The sequence below is a fragment of the Harmonia axyridis genome, chromosome 5 (assembly GCF_914767665.1).
Source record: "Harmonia axyridis chromosome 5, icHarAxyr1.1, whole genome shotgun sequence".
Lineage (NCBI taxonomy): Eukaryota > Metazoa > Arthropoda > Insecta > Coleoptera > Coccinellidae > Harmonia > Harmonia axyridis.
In genome coordinates this window covers 25,889,246-25,910,449 of record NC_059505.1, presented here as the reverse complement: position 1 = coordinate 25,910,449, position 21,204 = coordinate 25,889,246, and the positions used below count along the sequence as shown (strand labels likewise).

The 21,204-nt window shown below is 32.6% G+C and overlaps 2 protein-coding genes across 12 annotated transcripts in view; one reads left to right on the top strand and one right to left on the bottom strand.

Annotated features, from left to right (window-relative positions):
* The window catches only part of LOC123681211 (alpha-2C adrenergic receptor), a 437,152-nt gene that overhangs the window by 34,715 nt on the left and 381,233 nt on the right, over window positions 1-21,204 (bottom strand). The gene's annotated exons all lie outside the window — the stretch shown is intronic.
* Window positions 1,555-20,389, top strand: LOC123681213 (ATP-dependent RNA helicase rok1-like). Of its 10 annotated transcripts, none has more exons than XR_006747659.1 (7): window positions 15,031-16,180; window positions 16,286-16,505; window positions 16,600-16,768; window positions 16,863-17,820; window positions 17,915-18,083; window positions 18,178-18,871; window positions 19,215-20,381. XR_006747659.1 is itself a non-coding variant. In XM_045619467.1 (4 exons), exons 2-4 carry the CDS (start codon window positions 15,753-15,755, stop codon window positions 19,374-19,376), a joined length of 810 nt encoding a protein of 269 aa, XP_045475423.1. In that variant the 5' UTR covers window positions 1,555-1,630; window position 15,752; the 3' UTR covers window positions 19,377-20,389. The 10 variants fall into 10 exon arrangements, 3 of the variants coding, with proteins under 3 accessions (XP_045475423.1, XP_045475421.1, XP_045475422.1); XR_006747660.1 differs by having other exon boundaries at window positions 16,600-17,294; window positions 17,389-17,820; XR_006747658.1 differs by having other exon boundaries at window positions 16,600-17,557; window positions 17,652-17,820.

Sequence of the window (21,204 nt, the reverse complement as noted above, 5' to 3'; positions counted from 1 at the left end):
CTAAGCTTTTGTTTTATTTCTGTCATGAGCATATCTAAGAGGAGGCTACTAGTGTTGATTTTGTTGAAGCCTTCAGCTATCAGAAATCTGCTTTTCCTTCTGAATTCTTGCTAAAGAATTCAGTTCAGGCAATAGTTCAAATTTACTTGTTGACGGAAAAATAAAATATCTGAATATTTGTGCTTAACCATCCATACAAATGCTTTCAGAATGATACAAGCGTGCAAAACTAAAAACAGTGATTTTAAATAAAAATAGCAATATATTTGTTAAACGAATATTAAGTGATATTTATTTAATAAATATCGATCCAAATATTTTCAATGGAGAAAATGAGGAATTATTTCTTATGTGAGATAATTAACTTCATGCACAGTGCAAATTCAACATCCGTTAATTGCACTCATAATGGCTTTATTCGGTGTGAGTTTTGTGGAGATTTTCTTCTGTTCATCTATGTTATCATTCCATTGTATCTTTAGACACTATGCATGCCTAGTTGGTATTCGTTCATTTTAATGTATATATGTGATTTCAATTTTACTTCAGTTACACTATTTCATAATTTTTTTTTAATCATATTTCTATAATTTACAATTGGTCAGCATTAATTAGGTGAATCATATTTTATTTTTATACCTAACGTTTTTTTCTATTATTTATCAATTTCATTTGAGAATATATTCTTGTTTCCCACCATGTGGGATTTTACTTTTTCTTGTAATAATTCCGTTCATAAAACACACTTCTCTAATTCCTTATATGTATAGCTCTATTGTTTTATTTGTGAGCTATTTTTTCTTGTACGATGGTTTTTTTTCTTCTTACATATGTGGAATATATTCTGGAAATTGTATGACCATCAATGAACTTTGTCCCTCCTTTTGTTCTCTAATGAATGTGGTCATGATGACGATGAAGGATTAATTTCCAATTATATACTCTTTCAGACATAGGTCCTGAATGTCCTGATATAAAGTAAATTCCCAACAAATTTCCCGCAAAAGAATTGTTGTTTATTTTACTGAATATTTATTCATAATTTCTTCATTTGATCACTGTGAGAAAAACGGATAATATATATAACAAGCGTATTAGGGTTTTGTTTTTAAGGGATATTAGACTGTACAGGACGAAAAAATAGAATCAGAAAGAGGAATAGTAGAATCAATAGATAAAAGAAGAGATCTCACTTTGTAAAAGTATTTATTAAGAAATTTGAAAAATGTAAAATGTATACTTGTGTATGGAGTGATTGTATTAATTGTTTGTTTTTTCCATTTAAGTGAACCCTAAGGAAGAATAGAATCACTATTCGAAAGCTTGGTTGAATGACAAAAAAAGAGATCTAGTTTTTTTTCCGTCCTGTACAGTCTAATATCCCTTAAAAACAAAACCCTAATATAAAGAAAGACTGTTAAAAATCAAAGATTATAACAAGCGTATATCGATTTGTTTTTTCTTTTACATTTCATATGTCCCAAATGTTCTAAGATTCATACAGGTCCTAAAATCACATGTTAATTCCATAAAAATCGATTGCAATGTTGGGAAATTTGTAGTATAGAATGAGAAAACAAAGAAATTGATTCTTAGCACCCCAGTGTTCGTTCGATAACCTAACAAATGGGTGAATATCTTTTTTTTTTATTAGTAAGCAATTCAATATAAGAATTTAATGTTAAATATCACGCAAATGTATACACCTCACTTGATCATTTTTCACTTGTTGAATATTACACGATAATTGTATTATCAATGTGTAATGTTATAATTCAATTTTATCTGTTATTTTTCACATTGATTGTTGAAAAAATCTTTAATAAGTAAAATTATTAAATTCTTCGATGATTGCCTAATTTTCTTAAATTCAAATGATTTCTTCAATATTTTTATTTTTTCGTTAGTCATTATAACAAAATTTAGGTAAGAAGTGTTTGTTCCTTATGTGTTATTGCAAAGTCATGGCATTTATTTATATTTGGGTCGATGGTATTTTTAGAACCACTAGTAATTTCGAAAGACAAAAGTTTTTTTTTTATTGTGGTCTCTACTTGACGGAAATTCATCTTGATATGATTCAAAAGTAAAAAGTTCGTATTCAGGCAGATCGGTAATGTAAAAGTAGATGATTACCATACTCACCTGAAGAAGTCGAAATCTAATTTGACGACACAATTGATATGTATAATCAATAAATATCAGCGGAAATGAAGTCTTTCACTTTTTAATCATAGTAGAATAAATTATTTTTCATATTTCTTCTCATTGGCTAAAGCAATGTTATTTTAATTATTGTATGTGTAGCGCAAATATGATTTACCTTAATCTAAAATGTTTTTTATTTTTTATTATTCAATATTACATGATAATTTTAATGTCATTAATTTATAAAATAATTTTATCTATAGTTGGAATCAAATTGATGATTGAAAAAAATCAATAAAAAAGGAAATCAATAACTTCGATGATTGAACTGTTCAATATTTCATTTCTTTAGAGAAACTTTTATAAAACTAGATTCAAAAAGGTATCCTTGTTGGGTTTTTCATGTGTTCAAAATCAAAACATTTAAAATAGTGCCTTATACCCACTTTTAGAAACCTCTTCTACGCACGATGATAGCTTAATAGAAGTTGGTTTTGCCTTTATTGTCGAATGTTTTTCCTGTTTTTCGTTGCCAATTTCTACAAATATATAAAACGAAGAACATTGTTTGAGAATAGATGTTACCGATTTAAAGATATGTATATTTATATACACAAGTTCCATGATGAGGAGGTACAAAACATATTTTATTTGTTCTTGATTTCGAAATCATTATATTATAATATAAATTGATAATATATATACAGGGATTTCTAAGTGCCTTTTGAACTTTTATGGAGAACTGGGCCTGACAGAGTTGTGATCATTGGGATTATGATAGCATTCGATACTATCAACTAACCCAAAATATTTTTGTGACCTGAGTATTTTCAGTAATACATACAAGGAATGATAATAATTTCAAAAGTTTTTTTTCTTCTTTGATATAATGAAGTATTGAATTTTGACAATTGTCTGTTTATGTTTTGATGTAGAATCTAACGCAGTCAGAAAAATAAGGTACCTACCTTAAAACATTATAATTATTTAGCAGCATATATTCCAGTGCAATCATAAAAAAATAGGGTTCTAATTTGAAGAAAAAAGTTATGGTAGAATATTTTTCACATATTTGACATATTCTGTGATTATAGTTCTTGAATTCAAAAATTGCACAACATATCCACTTTCTTTCAATTCGAAAATGTGGAGGCGGTTCACATTTAAAATATTGATGAGAATAAGTCTAATGAACAAAATAGTGATCATTTTGCAGTTTTATTCGAACTTTTGTATTGGTATTCTAAAAACTGATCCGAGAACAAGAAAACTGAAAAAAATTCAAGAAAGATTATATATTTCAATTCTAGTTAAGTTAATAGTGCTCGATTGGTCAATGAGTTTTGAAAATTTTTGGCTAGGGGATGATTCAAATTTTGATATAATCGACTGTACTCAGCGTATGGGCTTAAATTATTTTGGGCTCTATAGGCTTGTCCGAAAGTGGTGAAACACGATACCACCCTGTCTTTTGAATGAGAATGCCCAATTTTCATATAATACTCATAATTCTGATTTCAAAATACCCCACTTGTCATCATTAATTTTTGTTATAAAATACTGTATTATTGTAGCGAAATACGATTATCAAAAATGTATTTTTTTAGTACAAATTCACAACTATGTTTTCGAAACTAACGATTATTATCGACTGTCCTTCGTCCTAGTCAACATAACTCAACAACAAACTAAGGAACTTTGATATAATAGCAAAAACACTGATTCACAGATCAAATTTGAATTGATTAATTTTTCACACATGAATGACAGATTTAGTTCTGCATATCTTTACCATAGTGACAGGGCCGCCGCCAGACATTTTAGCGCCCCGGCAAATTAAAATTTCGCCGCCCTGTTTTGTCTTATTTCTCTGAATTTCGTTGAAGGAGCCTCTGTAATTCCCCTCAGGCATTTTTTCAATTTCATATGAAATCGAAGTTTTTAAGTTAAACTCATCTTGTCAAATTTATCAGAGGACTTTTTGTCGATTTCATCAAAAAGCCGCCCTGCATTGTTCAAAAGTACGACGCTCTATAAGTCTATGGTAAAAAGACGATATAGTTCGAAGGTGCATTTTCGATTAAAAAAAATTGGCTATTGGTATGTTATTATTTTACTACAAAAAGTGGAATTTCTACTACGAAAACAGTTTTGTGTAAAAAATTATGTCTTGTTTTAGTAACTGACTGCGCCCCTAAAATTTGGCGCCCCGGCAAAATGTCCAGTTTGCCGGTCCTGGCGGCGGCCCTGCATAGTTATATCATCATTGGCGTTAATTGGACATTCGGTGTATAGAGCCATGAATTAAATTTGCTCGAAATGAATTCCTCGCATATCCCTTGGTTAAACATTCTTTCAATATTAATAAAAGAAAATAAATAAAAATAAGTATTGTCGAGTGTTTTTATTTATTTTCTTTGATTAAATTTGATCTTTAATATTAATTTGCGTGCGGGAAATTGACTCTTTGGGACTCAAAATGCGTGCATGAACAGGGTTGAAAGCGCACGGTTGTAGAATAATATATTATTAAACTTGAAACTGAAAATATGGCGACTCCCGTACCGTATATGTCATAGAGATGATGGTTTCATCCAGGAATGACAGAGCGGACGATAAAGATTGATAGAACTATTCCATCTGTGACTACGTATTGTTGCAGTTCGAATGCAGTACCACGAATTTGAGCCGACAACTAGAAAACATCAAATTCAACATGTCCCATCAGCTGCACGAATCGAATCCTATAACTGTCAGTGATTTATTAGCAGCATTACATCAGTGGAATATCTGCAATATCTATGGTGAAATGTACATGTACATGAAAGTATTCACGGCTTGAGTTATGTTGTCATAGATCGTTCGTTGTTGTGCTACGATACTTCTAATAATATGCCAATCAAAAACGGTAGGAAAAAAACTGCAAATCCCACACTATGGTTCATTATTTCTCAAGTTATGTCATTGTTGTCGTTGATCTTATCTAGAAATAAAATGGCTCAGATATCATTCGACATTTCAATTAATTATTTTCAAATACAAATTATCAAAACATTTACATATTGCTGCCTAAATACTTCTTTATTGGTGGTGCTATAAACATGCAAATTAAAAAAACATTCTACAGGCACGTAGTTTTGAAGTTATAATACAAAATTTTTATTTTCTAAAAGTAAAACATGAACATTTCTAAAACGAATGCTAATGGATATATGACTAAAAACAACGAAGCTTCTTATAGCTCACACGATAATATATTAAATTTTCTGAATATTATCCAAATAGGTAGATTATCAGAATGTTGTGCATGTGATATTACATATAATATGATAAAGTGATTGTAACAGTCCCTACTCCCTCGTGTCAATGACCATAAGTGTTGAGACACGTAAATTAAATAAATAAATAATAAATATCTATAACGAATAAAATTGCTCAAAAATATATAACATAATATATAGCGAATCCGTAAAGTATGGAACAAATTCATTTTTAGCTAAACAGACTATTTTAAGAAACAATCCTGAAACACTTTGATTTTTTATTTTCATTTACCGTATTTCAAAATAATAATCTAATATACAGGATAAATTACTTCCGAGTAATGACGTCGCCGTAATTTTTTTTAAATGGAACACCCCCATTTTGTCTTAATTTTCCGATTATTGAGTTGATTTCAAAAATGTATCACATGTTGATTCCAATTGGTACAGTGTGGACAAAATAATAAATTAAATCTACGCAATAACTAAAATATTCACGAATACCAAAAATATTGTAGTACTAAACTGTCATTGAACAAAAATGAATTACTAAACAAATAATGACAATTCACAAAAAACTAGACGACCATGTTTTTTATAAATTGATAAGTAATTTCTTTCATATTCTGTCTGCTAGACCACAAGTACCAAACATGTTTGAAAACAGCTCATTTTTATTAATCTTAAAATGTAACAAACTACAGGGTGTTACATTGAAACCAATTGCCGCTAGACAATAATTATTTTTGATAATATTGTTAATTTAACTAATAAAAAATGTTACGCGTTACTTTATGAGCACACACAAAACTATTGTATTTTTGTCCACCTTGTACCAATTAGAATCAACATGTGATACATTTTTGGAATCAAAATGGGGGTGTTCCATTTAAAAAAAAAGACGGTGACGTCATTACTCGAAAGTAATTCACCCTGTATATTAGATTATTATTTTGAAATACGGTAAAGACGAATAACGAAAATTTTCAAATAAAATGAACCAATAATCATTTTGCTTTCATTGAAATCCACACGGCAGTGAATAACAGGACCCTTTTACGGTTTATGAGTTTATTATCGCATTCAAGAGGAGTACCTACTTTTATGGCACTGCGAGCTCGTCTATGTCCTAGGTTTATTATTTCCTTCATCTATCCGCTTTCTCGGCCTCTTATTTGCCATCTGTGATTTCTGCATTCGTCATTGTTATATACTTAACTGTTGTTTTCGGTTTTTTGTATCGTTCTCGTCACAAAATTTCAATACTGTAGTTATCAAAAAACTGAACTGAGTTATTCGCTTGTAAAAATTGTCTGGGATGTGTTGTAGGTACCTTTTATTGTCTTACACGGTGTTCCTGAATTGGAGGTACAAATGAAAATGACAGATTTCTCGGATCATTTAAAAAAAAGGTCCTATAACATGAGTCCCCAAACATTTTGTTTTTGAAATACAGGTGTTAAAGTTCAATTTTTTTTGTAATAGCACTTTTCCTTCACAAGATATTCAAATTGAATTGGCATAGATATTTTCCAATTTGAAGTTTTCGTCATGTGATTTCCTAATTTTGGATGCAAATCTACAAGGTGATAGTTTTTTTGGAGGGTAGCCTGCTTCTTTCCTCCAGAACTAATTTTTGGTGAACCGCTAGTAGTTTAGAAAAGTGCAAAAAAAATCTCTGATCCAGTACTACACTTGGTTTCTTATAGTTTTGTCGTATCTGTCGATTTTGATAACATAATTTCAAACAGCTCTCTAGTAATCCTCAGGAAAATCCAAATTATTATAAACATCCAGTTAGTAAACTGTAATGAATTAATTAGTTATAAGATTTGTTACTTATTTACCCACTCTTTAGCGATGATTAATAAATATTTGATGAACTAATAATAAGCATCCCTTAAAAGTACGACACACTAGAAACACCCTGTATCTCGAAAACAAAGCGTTTGCGAGCCAAAGAATCCCATTTTCCTCCGTAACTCTAACACCCAGTATAAGAACAATCGAATTGGTAATAAAAAAAAATTGAGTGATTTGGTTCAAACTTCGTTATCGAACTTTTTTTTCACACTTGTGGTGTTTGTGCACAAGTGATGAGCTAAGATTTTTTTGTTGGAAAATGTTTGCACATTTTCCATAAAAAATGCCTAAGCAAAGCGACATGCCCGGAATGCAAGTTAGAAATGGGAGCTAAGTTAGTGGAAGGGGATTGTGGCATTTGCTTGGAGCCCCTGGAGAAACAAATTTTTATCACGAAGTGCCGACACGCATTTCACAATGCTTGTATCCATAAATGGGCCAGTACAGGCGGTAACTGTCCTTATTGCCGCAGCCTGGTAGATGTGAGTGATATAGCGGGGGAAACCGAGGGAGAAACGGACAGCTCTTCCTCACATACAGATTTTTCGGATACTTTCATCCGCAATTTTGTTCGGAATTATTTCCATTTCCAAAGAACAGGAGCAGGAGCATCTCTGTACGTTGGAAAAACTTATTTTCATCACGAAGTGAAAATACGCTTTTCACAATGATTGCATTCATAAATGGGCCAATACAAGCGGTAAATGTCCTTATTGCTGCAGCCTGGTCGAAGTGAAAGATATAGGGCTTATGGTGGTGTGTTGTGCCACAAAAGCGTAATGGAAAAGATCGTCAGAGCTTTCCTTCCTGGAAGAACAAAAAAAGTAATGGTGTCGAGAAAATTATTGGATCGTCTGCGTTATTTTATATTATGTAATTTTATATCATTTATATTATGTAATTTTATATCATTTTATATTATGTAATTTTATATCATTTCATATTATGTAATTTTATATCATTTTATTGAAATATTATACTGCCATTTTTATATTCATGAATTTTCATTCTTGAATTTGTTGAATAGAAATTTTTTCAAGATTTATTTATTTATTTATTATTTAAATTAACGTGTCTCGACAGCTATGGTCATTGACACAAGATCACATTGAAAGTAGTCAATAATACATCAAAAAAGATTTAAATAATAGAATACAGTTCATTATCTTTGAGAAATCGTATGGTTGCTTCGATCTGGGTGGGTGAACTTAGTACATCATGCAGGTGCTCTTTGATACCATATCGTCGGCGTGCATCTCCATAGTATGGGCATAAAGTTATTAGGTGTTTCACAGACAGACGTTCGTCGGGGCAGTGTTCACAGTTAGGAGCATCTCCTGAAGACATAAGAAAGCCGTGGGTTAGCTTTGTGTGTCCCATTCTAAGTCTTCTCGCCACTATTTTATCCTGTCTCTTCATATCTATTTTTTTTTAATTATCTATCTGAATTTTTTGCATTGAATTTCTCATACAGAGTGATTCGCTGCATTGGCCGACGTTTAAGGAACACTAATCATAATTTGTGCTGAAATTTTGCATGTTTGGTTTTGGGACAATGAACTTCCGGTTATACTGGAAACATAATACAATTTCCTTATTTCAAATGGCATACCTAGTATATTATTGCATCATTACATAGCTTTTTTGATGACAATTTCAGCAATATGCCATACCTTCGGCAAAAACTAAACGGTTCATGAGTAATAGGATTCTTATAAAAAAATGGTGGCGACAGACTCACAATTTTCTGAATATTGCTGCAGAAATTTTTTTTTTTTGGAAAAACCTTTTTCATTTTCGGTTCTGCGAATACACAATATTATAAGACTTTTTGCAGTTTGGAACAAAAATGTACAGGGTGTTTATAAAAATATCATGAACTTGTATATTCAGAGTCACTTGGAGGAAGATGAATATTTCGATTATACAAGGTTTGTCCAAGTTTCCAGAAATTTCTTTGGGGCCAGTGAATTTATTGCCTATATACTTTCAAGTAAACCCTGGTATTTAGCAGATCGCGGTATCCACTTCAAAGGGACATCAATGATCAAGCTTTTTTATGGACACTCTCAACAAATTAGAATTCAGATAATCTAGACCAAATCATTTCGAACACGCCTACATATTCCTCCTTCGCCGAAAACTATGTTGGGAAGTAAATAATACTACAGTGTCTTGATAAAATACAGTGACGACAATACATTCAAATTCAGCCTAAAAATGTCGAATGGGACGGAGATTAAACGTAAATTTTGAATGAAAATTGTGATAAAAAGGCCTAAAAATTGAATAAAATACAGTGACGACAATATATTTAAATTTAGCCTAAAAATGGAGAATGGGACGGAACTCAAACGTAAATTTTGAATGAAAATTGTGATAAAAAGGCTATAGCCTAAAAATTGAATAAAATACCATTTTTTTTCTTGATACTTACTGGTCAATCGTTGTAAGGGCGTGATGGAATATCCAGTTGAAACATACACTAAAAAAAACAAATTGAAGGTTTCTAGTATATAATAAACAGTGAATGATTACAAACAGCTGAAACTGACAATTGAAATTGCTACTATTCAAAAAATGCGCGCTTTGCAAGTTTACAACAAGTGAATAGATAGATAGATAGATAAGTAACTTTATTTCAAATAATATTTCTCAAAAAAGAAAAACATAAAATGAAACAGTGTCCTAAAACAATACAATATATAAATACAATCAAGCTGCACCAAAATAATCTTCCGAACAATATGGCTTTAGTTCTATTAACAATTTCTTGGTTTTAGTTTTGAACTGCTTGTAATTATCAATGACCTGGAGATTATAGAGTAAATTATTGAAGATTTTGATACTCATATAAGATGGAATTTTTTTAGAAAGAGATAGCCGATGATATGGAAAGTTAATATCTGCTGTTCTCGTATTATAAGTCTCATTTGTATTATTTGTTAGAAATTCAATTTTATTTTTTCATAAATACATAAGGCATTCATGTAAGTACAAGCCGTAAACCGTCAAAAAAACTTGCTGTCTAAATTTTCCTCTGCATGATTCCCTATAGCTCACATTCAGGAGTAATCTAAGAAGTCTTTTCTGGTTAACAAAAATAGACTTTACCGCTCAGTTCACTCCCCAAAATATCTCCATGAGAGATTCATAGTTTGCATAGTATAGTGTCCTCGTTGTATCATTGTCAATATATTTGTTCATTATTCTCATGGCATAACATACTTTATTTAATTTTTTCAAAAGCTCCTCTATATGCACTGTCCACTGTAGAAATTCATCTATGACAACACCCAGAAATTTGGTAAACTTCGATGATTTAACTATATCTTCACCCAATTTCACCATCAGCTGGTCATCTCTCAATTTGTTTGCTCACATCCGTTTTATCCCTATTCAAAATGAAATTGTTTCTTATTAGCCACTCTTGAATCTTGTCATATATATCCTCACATTTCATCTGCAGTTCATTTATATTACCTTCTGCTATTAAAACATTAGTATCATCCACAAAATTGGTTGACTTAGCATCTTCGATAGAATCTGCTATATAACACATGTCGTTAACCATTATTAAAAACACAAACACCCCTAGGATGCTACCCTGTGGAACACCAAATTCGTTTTTTAGCCAAGTTGAGAGAGATGTTTGGCCATCTATGGTTACCTTTACACACTGCAAACGATCATACAAATAGGAAGCGAGCCATTTCAATGCGTTTCCTACAATTCCATATTTTTTAAGTTTTTCCATCAAATAATCTCTGTTCAGACAATCGAATGCTTTCGAAAGATCCACGAACAATCCTGAGACCAGCTTACCTTCTTCTTAAAATTTCAAAATATCATTTGTGAATTAAAAAATAGCAGTTTGCGTTGACCGACCCCTCAAATATCCATGCTGTGAAGAATGAAATAGTTCACGACTATTGAAATAAGTCGAAAGTCTATTTACCATTGCTAACTCAAATATCTTAGGAAAACTGTTCAGCAGACTTATAGGTCTATAACTTTTCCAGTCTTCTGGATCTCCAGCTTTGAATATTGGAATTATTACCGATAATTTGAACTGATCTGGGAAGACACCAAACCTCAGGGAATTATTGACGATATGGCACAACACAGAAGAAATAGCATCAACACTTGATTTTACTATTTTAACTGGAATCTCAGCAATACCAGAACTTGATTTGTTTTTCAATTTAGTGAATATGTCTACAATTTCCTCTACAGTAAAGGGCTTCAAATAAAAGGATGTATTAGCCTCAATATTGCAAACAAATTCTAAATTATTGAGATTTGCCATCATGTTTGGGATCATTTGAACGAAGAATTCATTGTAGTAATCCGCTGTTTTTTCTTGTGATTTTGAAGTTGGATATGTTGAATTTTGAAACCTGGTTTTACCTTCGATTTTATTGCAAATTTACCACATGGCTTTAGTTTTATTATCAGATGATATAATTTCATTTTTGTAGTATACTTTTCTAAGATCAATAAGTGTCTGATCACATTTTTTTTTCTCTGATTTAAATGCACATTTATAATTTTCTTGATAGTTACTCAGCGTGAATAATAAGTCTAAGTTATGTTTCATTTGAATGATTACAGGATTATCGTAAAAAATTCCTTCTTTCTCTGATTTTTTAATGAAATCTTTTTGAATGGAAAATGTTTATTAAATATATTGATAAAATCGTTTGAGAAAATTTGCCATTGTTTGTTGACATCTGTTTTTTCCACCGTATATACATTCGACCAGTCTTGATCATTCAATTCCTGTAGAAATTCTTGACGAGCTTATTCAGGAAATGTACGCATTCGACTGACCGAACTGAAATCATCGATTTTGAATACAAATGAAATTTTTTGAGCACTGTGATCGGATATATGATTAAAAACAACGAAGCTTCTTATAGCTCACACGATAATATATTAAATTTTCTGAATATTATCCAAATAGGTAGATTATCAGAATGTTGTGCATGTGATATTACATATAATATGATAAAGTGATTGTAACAGTCCCTACTCCCTCGTGTCAATGACAATAAGTGTTGAGACACGTAAATTAAATAAGCAAATAATAAATATAACGAATAAAATTGCTCAAAAATATATAACATAATATACATCGTATCCGTAAAGTATGGGACAAATTCATTTTTAGCTAAACATACTATTTTAAGAAACAATCCTGAAACACTTGAAACCAAACATGATTGAAAGCAGCTTATTTTTATTAATCTAAAAATGTAACAAACTATAGGGTGTTACATTGAAACCAATTGCCGCTAGAAAATAATTATTTTTGATAATATTGTTTATTTAACTACTAAAAAATGTTACGCGTTACTTTATAAGCACACACAAAACTATTGTGTTTTTGTCCACCTTGTACCAATTAGAATCAACATGTGATACATTTTTCGAAACAAAATGGGGGTTTTCCATTAAAAAAAAAATGACGGTGACGTCATTACTCGAAAGTAATTCACCCTGTATATTAGATTATTATTTTGAAATACGGTAAATTAAAATCAAAAATCGTGTTTCAGGATTATTACTTAAAATAGTCTGTTCATCTGAAAATGAATTTGTTCCATACTTTACAGACACAGTGTAGACAAACTAAGCTTATCTAGAACTAGTTTATCTATATGGGTTAGAACGTCAGATGATATAATCAAACCCAAGGTCTATAGATCTATCTATAAACCTTGAATCAAACCGACACGACAGTCAATATTATTATTATAATTGTTATTATTTATTATTATTATCAGCAGATATCAGTTCATTTTGACAGACCGTTAGCACGTGGTGACCATAGATAAAATAGTTAGTTTGTCTATGGTGGTGACTCTATTATGCAGTGACGTCACCATAATACCGTGGTCCTGATATAAAGTAAATTTCCAAAAATTACCCACAAAAAAATGTATTAATATTAATAAGAATTTAGTAATGAAGGATTTATGAGATCTTATCATTTCACCCCATTTTCCGATTTTTTATTAATTGAATAAAACAGGAAAAAAAAAATATCATCTATTCTGTGTTAAACAAGAATTTCAATTGTACCTCAGTTAGTATTAAGCAGTGTTGTGTCTAGATTTTCTTGCTGTTGAATAACTCAGGAAGAAAAAGAAATATGTTATCTATTCTGTGCTCAACAAGAATTTCGATGGTACCTCAATATAAAATGAGATTTCAGTTAGCAGTCAGCAGTGTTGTGTCTAGATCTTTGTTCGTTTCGTTAAGTACCGAGAAAAATCAGGTAAATGAATTGTTTATTCAAATTCTTGTCGTCACCAGTAATAGGTCATTAATATAACTATCATTATATTATACTTATGGGTTGACTTAATATTTTTGTTCTAGAAAAAAATAATTTTTAAAGAAATATGTATTTATATATATTTGCTGTGTACAACTTCGTTAATTTCATTAGTGTCTATTAGAAATTAGTTAATCACGATTCTCCTTGGAATAGAAGTATTTTTATAGCGACATTCTGAAACTTGAATATATGGCTCCTTATTCGTCAGATATTTTTTTTTCAATCTACAGGGTGACTCGGGAGGAACATGATAAAATCCAGAAGCGTATTGTACACGTGAAAATTGTACACATGAAAAAAAACTCATATGTTCGTATACGATTCTCATTTGTATATTGCCAAATTGAAGTTCATTTTATTTTATCATGGAGAATACAATGTAATAACACAATTTTATGGATTATAATCATACCTGAAAATTAAGGAATTAAAAGTCAACGTTAATTATTCAATCAAATTCAACATTGTAATTATTTCTTCAATTTAAAATTCAGTTTTTTTATTTCTGCCAATTTGACATGTAATGTGATTTGATCGTATAAGATCATATGAGTTTTTTTTTAATTATTTTCACGTGTACAATACGCTCCTGGAGTTTGGGCCGTTACTCCTGACTCACCCTGTGTTATTCTAGTCATACTTTGACATTCAGACGAAATGGTAGCTCGGCTGCTATTCTGGAATCAAGATGCAAATACTTTCAAACTGATTGCCGATTCAACACCAAATCATTTTTCTTTGATTTATTGAATAACAACTCATTTTTTGTCTATTACGTCGAATAGATTTTGTTGCTCGATTTCGAACAAGGGCGTAGAAATAGGGGGGTACTGGGAGTAATTACCTCCCCAAGATTTCCAAAATATAAAGTTACAGGCGTTACAGCATTCTCGCAAAGACGAATAACGAAAATTTTCAAATAAAATGAACCAATAATCATTTTGCTTTCATTAAAATCCACACGGCAGTGAATAACAGGACCCTTTTACGTTTTATGAGTTTATTATCGCATTCAAGAGGAGTACCTACTTTTATGGCACTGCGAGCTCGTCTATGTCCTAGGTTTATTATTTCCTTCATCTATCCGCTTTCTCGGCCTCTTATTTGCCATCTGTGATTTCTGCATTCGTCATTGCTATATACTTAACTGTTGTTTTCGGTTTTTTGAATCGTTCTCGTCACAAAATTTCAATACTGTTGTTATCAAGAAACTGAACTGAGTAATTCGCTTGTAAAAATTGTCTGGGATGTGTTGTAACTTTTATTGTCTTTCATTCAAATTGAAATTTATTTGTGAAGACATCAGTTCTGAATTGAGTATATCTACACGGTGTTCCTGAATTAGAGGTACAAATGAAAATGACAGATTTCTCGGATCTTTTAAAAAAAAAGGTCCTATAACATGAGTCCCCAAAAATTTTGTTTTCGAAATACAGGTGTTAAAGTTCAATTTTTTCTGTAATAGCACTTTCCCTTTACAAGATATTCAAATTGAATTGGCATAGATATTTTCCGATTTGAAGTTTTCGTCATTTGATTTCCTAATTTTGGATGCAAATCTACAAGGTGATATTTTTTTTGGAGGGTAGCCTGCTTCTTTCCTCCAGAACTATTTTTTGGTGAACTGCTGGCAGTTATGAAAAGTGTGAAAAAAATCTCTGATCCAGTACTACACTTGGTTTCTTATAGTTTTGTCGTATCTGTCGATTTTGATAACATAATTTCAAACAGCTGTCTAGTAATCCTCAGGAAAATCCAAATTATTATAAACATCCAGTTAGTAAACTGTCATGAAATAATTAGTTATAAGATTTGTTACTTATTTACCCACTCTTTAGCGATGATTAATAAATATTTGATGCACTGATAATATGCATCACTTAAAAGTACGACACACTAGAAACACCCTGTATCTCGAAAACAAAGCGTTTGCGGGCCAAAGAATCTCATTTTACTCCGTAACTCTAACACCCAGTATAAGAACAATCGAATTGGTGATGAAAAAAAAATTGAGTGATTTAGTTCAAACTTCGTTATCGAACTTCTTTTTCACATTTAATTTCGCCCTTGATTTCGAAACCCTGTCAACATTTGTTTTCAACAATAAATTAAACAATTTTTTTCTTTTCAGAATGAATACGCATTTGAAACCGTGTGGTGTTTGTGCACAAGTGACGAACGAAAATTTTTTTGTTGGAAAATGTTTGCACATTTTCCATAAAAAATGCCTTAGCAACGAGTCAACATGCCCGGAATGCAAAATAGAAATGGGAGCTAATTTGGTGGAAGGAGAGTGTGGCATTTGCTTGGAGCCCCTAGAAAAAGAAGTTCTTATCACGAAGTGCCGACACGCATTCCACTATGACTGTATTCTTAAATGGGCCAGTACAAGCGGTAACTGTCCCTATTGCCGCAGCCTGGTGGAAGTGAAAGATATAGCGGGGGAAACCGAGGGAGAAACGGACAGCTCTTCCTCACATACAGATTTTTCGGATACTTTCATCCGCAATTTTGTTCGGAATTATTTCCATTTCCAAAGAACAGGAGCAGGAGCATCTCTGTACGTTGGAAAAACTTATTTTCATCACGAAGTGAAAATACGCTTTTCACAATGATTGCATTCATGAATGGGCCAATATATCCATTAATATTCGAATTATTTCAGAATAATATGTACAGACTCATTAGCGAGAGGTATAGACTTGCCAGGAATTGAGTATGTATTTTCATATTCAGCACCAAAGCACTTGAAAACATATATCCATAGAGCTGGAAGAACTGCCAGAGCAGGTTGCCTAGGGACTGCAGTAACATTACTGCATACCACACAGGTTGGCCATTTCAAGTCGTTACTTGAACATGCCGGAAAAACCAACATCGAAGAGGTGAGTTAAATTTTTTCAATACTCCAACCTTGAGTCAGAAGTTTTTGCTTTGTTAGCTGCCTGATTTCTGCGATAATATGAATTTTGATTCCAGTCTGTATTTGTCATTGTCAGCACCAAAGCACTTGAAAACATATATCCATAGAGCTGGAAGAACTGCCAGAGCAGGTTGCCTAGGGACTGCAGTAACATTACTGCATACCACACAGGTTGGCCATTTCAAGTCGTTACTTGAACATGCCGGAAAAACCAACATCGAAGAGGTGAGTTAAATTTTTTCAATACTCCAACCTTGAGTCAGAAGTTTTTGCTTTGTTAGCTGCCTGATTTCTGCGATAATATGAATTTTGATTCCAGTCTGTATTTGTCATTGTCAGCACCAAAGCACTTGAAAACATATATCCATAGAGCTGGAAGAACTGCCAGAGCAGGTTGCCTAGGGACTGCAGTAACATTACTGCATACCACACAGGTTGGCCATTTCAAGTCGTTACTTGAACATGCCGGAAAAACCAACATCGAAGAGGTGAGTTAAATTTTTTCAATACTCCAACCTTGAGTCAGAAGTTTTTGCTTTGTTAGCTGCCTGATTTCTGCGATAATATGAATTTTGATTCCAGTATGTATTTGTCATTGTCAGCACCAAAGCACTTGAAAACATATATCCATAGAGCTGGAAGAACTGCCAGAGCAGGTTGCCTAGGGACTGCAGTAACATTACTGCATACCACACAGGTTGGCCATTTCAAGTCGTTACTTGAACATGCCGGAAAAACCAACATCGAAGAGGTGAGTTAAATTTTTTCAATACTCCAACCTTGAGTCAGAAGTTTTTGCTTTGTTAGCTGCCTGATTTCTGCGATAATATGAATTTTGATTCCAGTCTGTATTTGTCATTGTCAGCACCAAAGCACTTGAAAACATATATCCATAGAGCTGGAAGAACTGCCAGAGCAGGTTGCCTAGGGACTGCAGTAACATTACTGCATACCACACAGGTTGGCCATTTCAAGTCGTTACTTGAACATGCCGGAAAAACCAACATCGAAGAGGTGAGTTAAATTTTTTCAATACTCCAACCTTGAGTCAGAAGTTTTTGCTTTGTTAGCTGCCTGATTTCTGCGATAATATGAATTTTGATTCCAGTCTGTATTTGTCATTGTCAGCACCAAAGCACTTGAAAACATATATCCATAGAGCTGGAAGAACTGCCAGAGCAGGTTGCCTAGGGACTGCAGTAACATTACTGCATACCACACAGGTTGGCCATTTCAAGTCGTTACTTGAACATGCCGGAAAAACCAACATCGAAGAGGTGAGTTAAATTTTTTCAATACTCCAACCTTGAGTCAGAAATTTTTGCTTTGTTAGGAGCCTGATTTCTGCGATAATATGAATTTTGATTCCAGTCTGTATTTGTCATTGTCAGCACCAAAGCACTTGAAAACATATATCCATAGAGCTGGAAGAACTGCCAGAGCAGGTTGCCTAGGGACTGCAGTAACATTACTGCATACCACACAGGTTGGCCATTTCAAGTCGTTACTTGAACATGCCGGAAAAACCAACATCGAAGAGGTGAGTTAAATTTTTTCAATACTCCAACCTTGAGTCAGAAGTTTTTGCTTTGTTAGCTGCCTGATTTCTGCGATAATATGAATTTTGATTCCAGTCTGTATTTGTCATTGTCAGCACCAAAGCACTTGAAAACATATATCCATAGAGCTGGAAGAACTGCCAGAGCAGGTTGCCTAGGGACTGCAGTAACATTACTGCCTACCACACAGGTTGGCCATTTCAAGTCGTTACTTGAACATGCCGGAAAAACCAACATCGAAGAGGTGAGTTAAATTTTTTCAATACTCCAACCTTGAGTCAGAAGTTTTTGCTTTGTTAGCTGCCTGATTTCTGCGATAATATGAATTTTGATTCCAGTCTGTATTTGTCATTGTCAGCACCAAAGCACTTGAAAACATATATCCATAGAGCTGGAAGAACTGCCAGAGCAGGTTGCCTAGGGACTGCAGTAACATTACTGCATACCACACAGGTTGGCCATTTCAAGTCGTTACTTGAACATGCCGGAAAAACCAACATCGAAGAGGTGAGTTAAATTTTTTCAATACTCCAACCTTGAGTCAGAAGTTTTTGCTTTGTTAGCTGCCTGATTTCTGCGATAATATGAATTTTGATTCCAGTATGTATTTTCATATTCAGCACCAAAGCACTTGAAAACATATATCCATAGAGCTGGAAGAACTGCCAGAGCAGGTTGCCTAGGGACTGCAGTAACATTACTGCATACCACACAGGTTGGCCATTTCAAGTCGTTACTTGAACATGCCGGAAAAACCAACATCGAAGAGGTGAGTTAAATTTTTTCAATACTCCAACCTTGAGTCAGAAGTTTTTGCTTTGTTAGCTGCCTGATTTCTGCGATAATATGAATTTTGATTCCAGTCTGTATTTGTCATTGTCAGCTATGCTGATTTTGTATATATGTATATATACAGGGTGTTTCCTAATTGGATGTCAATATTTATGAGGGTGATCTACGATACCACTTCAGATATTTTAATGAAATTAGTCATACATGTACTATGAATCAAGAGGCATTTTTTTAATGTATTACTTTTTTTTTCATTTTCACCGGTGGTGTTCTTTAGAAAATCAGTAATATAAAGAATTTAAGCAATTATTTTATTTCAGGTTAAACTGCCTACTGATGACCTGGAGTCATTGGGAAATACATACAAAGAAGCATTAGCAGAATTGAAGAGAATGCTAACAAAAGAAGAGGAAGATCATATGAAGAGACTCAAAAATACGAAACAGTTGAAAAGGAAAAGGAATTCTGTCAATTCTAATTGATTTATAATTATTATTAATGTTGTACATACATTATTAAATTGTTTACTGTACAAATATTCAATTCAGAACTCTTTGTAGATATTCTAATAAACAAGACAGCTCTTCCTCAAATACAGAGTTTTCGGATACTTTCATCCGAAATTTCGTTCGGAATTATTTCCGATTTCAAAGAACAGGAGCAGGAGCATCTCTGTACGAAGATGAGCGATTAAATCGCAATGCTCGTCTTCGTAGATGATCCGCTGGATGTTTTTCACATAATGAATACGCATTTGGAATCGTGTAATAATTGTGCACAAGTCATAAACGAAGATTTATTTGTTGAAAAATGTTTACACCTTTTTCATGAAAAAAGCCTAAGCAAAGCGGCCTCATGCCCTGAGTACAAGCAAGAAATGGGAGCTAATTTAGTGGAAGGAGAGTGTGGCATTTGTTTAGAGCCGTTGGAAAAACTTATTTTCATCACGAAGTGAAAACATGCTTTTCACAATGATTGCATTCATAAATGGGCCAATACAAGCGGTAAATGTCCTTATTGCCGCAGCCTGGTCGAAGTGAAAGATATAGGGCTTATGGTGGTGTTTTGTGCCACAAGTGCGTAAAGGAAAAGATCGTCAGAGCCTTCCTTCTGGAAGAACAAAAAAATGTTGTGAAAGTTATGAAAGCTCAACAGGGTGTAAAAGCTGCTCCTTCTAAGAAATAGTATGGAATAGCGAGTGAAACGGACAGCTCTTCCTCACATACTGGTTATTCTGATATTTTCATCCGCAATTTCGTTCGAAATTATTTCCAATTCCGAAGAATAGAAGCAGCAGCACCTCTGTACGATGAAAAGCGATTAAATCGAAATTATCGTCTTCGTAGATGATCCATTAATCTTTGATAATAGTGCGAGTAATAGTGTCGAGAACATTATTGGATCGTCTGCGTTATTTTATATTATGTAATTTTATATCATTTTATATTATGTAATTTTATATCATTTTATTATAATATTATACTGCCATTTTTATATTAATGGATTTTCATTCTTGAATTTGTTGAATAAAAATTTTTTCAAGATTTGTCTTTTTTTTGAAGAAAATATTGTGACACCTGAATTCGATCAAATTCTAATTTTTTTTTAATTATATATCTGAATTTTTTGCATTGAATTTCTCATACAGAGTGATTCGCTGCAATGGCCGACGTTTAAGGAAAACTAATCATAATTTTGTGCTGAAATTTTGCATGTTTGGTTTTGGGACAATGAACTTCCGGTTATACTGGAAACATACTACAATTCCCTTATTTCAAATGGCATACCCAGTATATTATTGCATCATTACATAGCTTTTTTGATGATAATTTCAGCAATATGCCATACCTCGGACAAAAACTAAACGGTTCATGAGTAATAGGATTCTTATGAAAAAATGGTTGCGACAGATTCACAATTTTCTGAATATTGCTGCAGAAATTTTTTTTTGGAGAAACCTTTTTCATTTTCGGTTCTGCATATACATAGTATTATAAGATTGTTTGCAGTTTGGATCAAAAATGTACAGGGTGTTTATAAAAATATCATGAACTTGTATATTCAGAGTCACTTGGAGAAAGATGAATATTTCGATTATACAAGGTTTGTCCAAGTTTCCAGAAATTTCTTTGGGGCCAGTGAATTTATTGCCTAGATACTTTCAAATAAACTCTGGTACTTAGCAGATCGCGGTATCCACTTCAAAGGGACATCAATGATCAAGCGTTTTTATGCACTAGTTCAAGTGACTTTGGATAAACTATACAACTCAAATTCATCAAAACACAAGATTTTCAAATTAGAACCTAT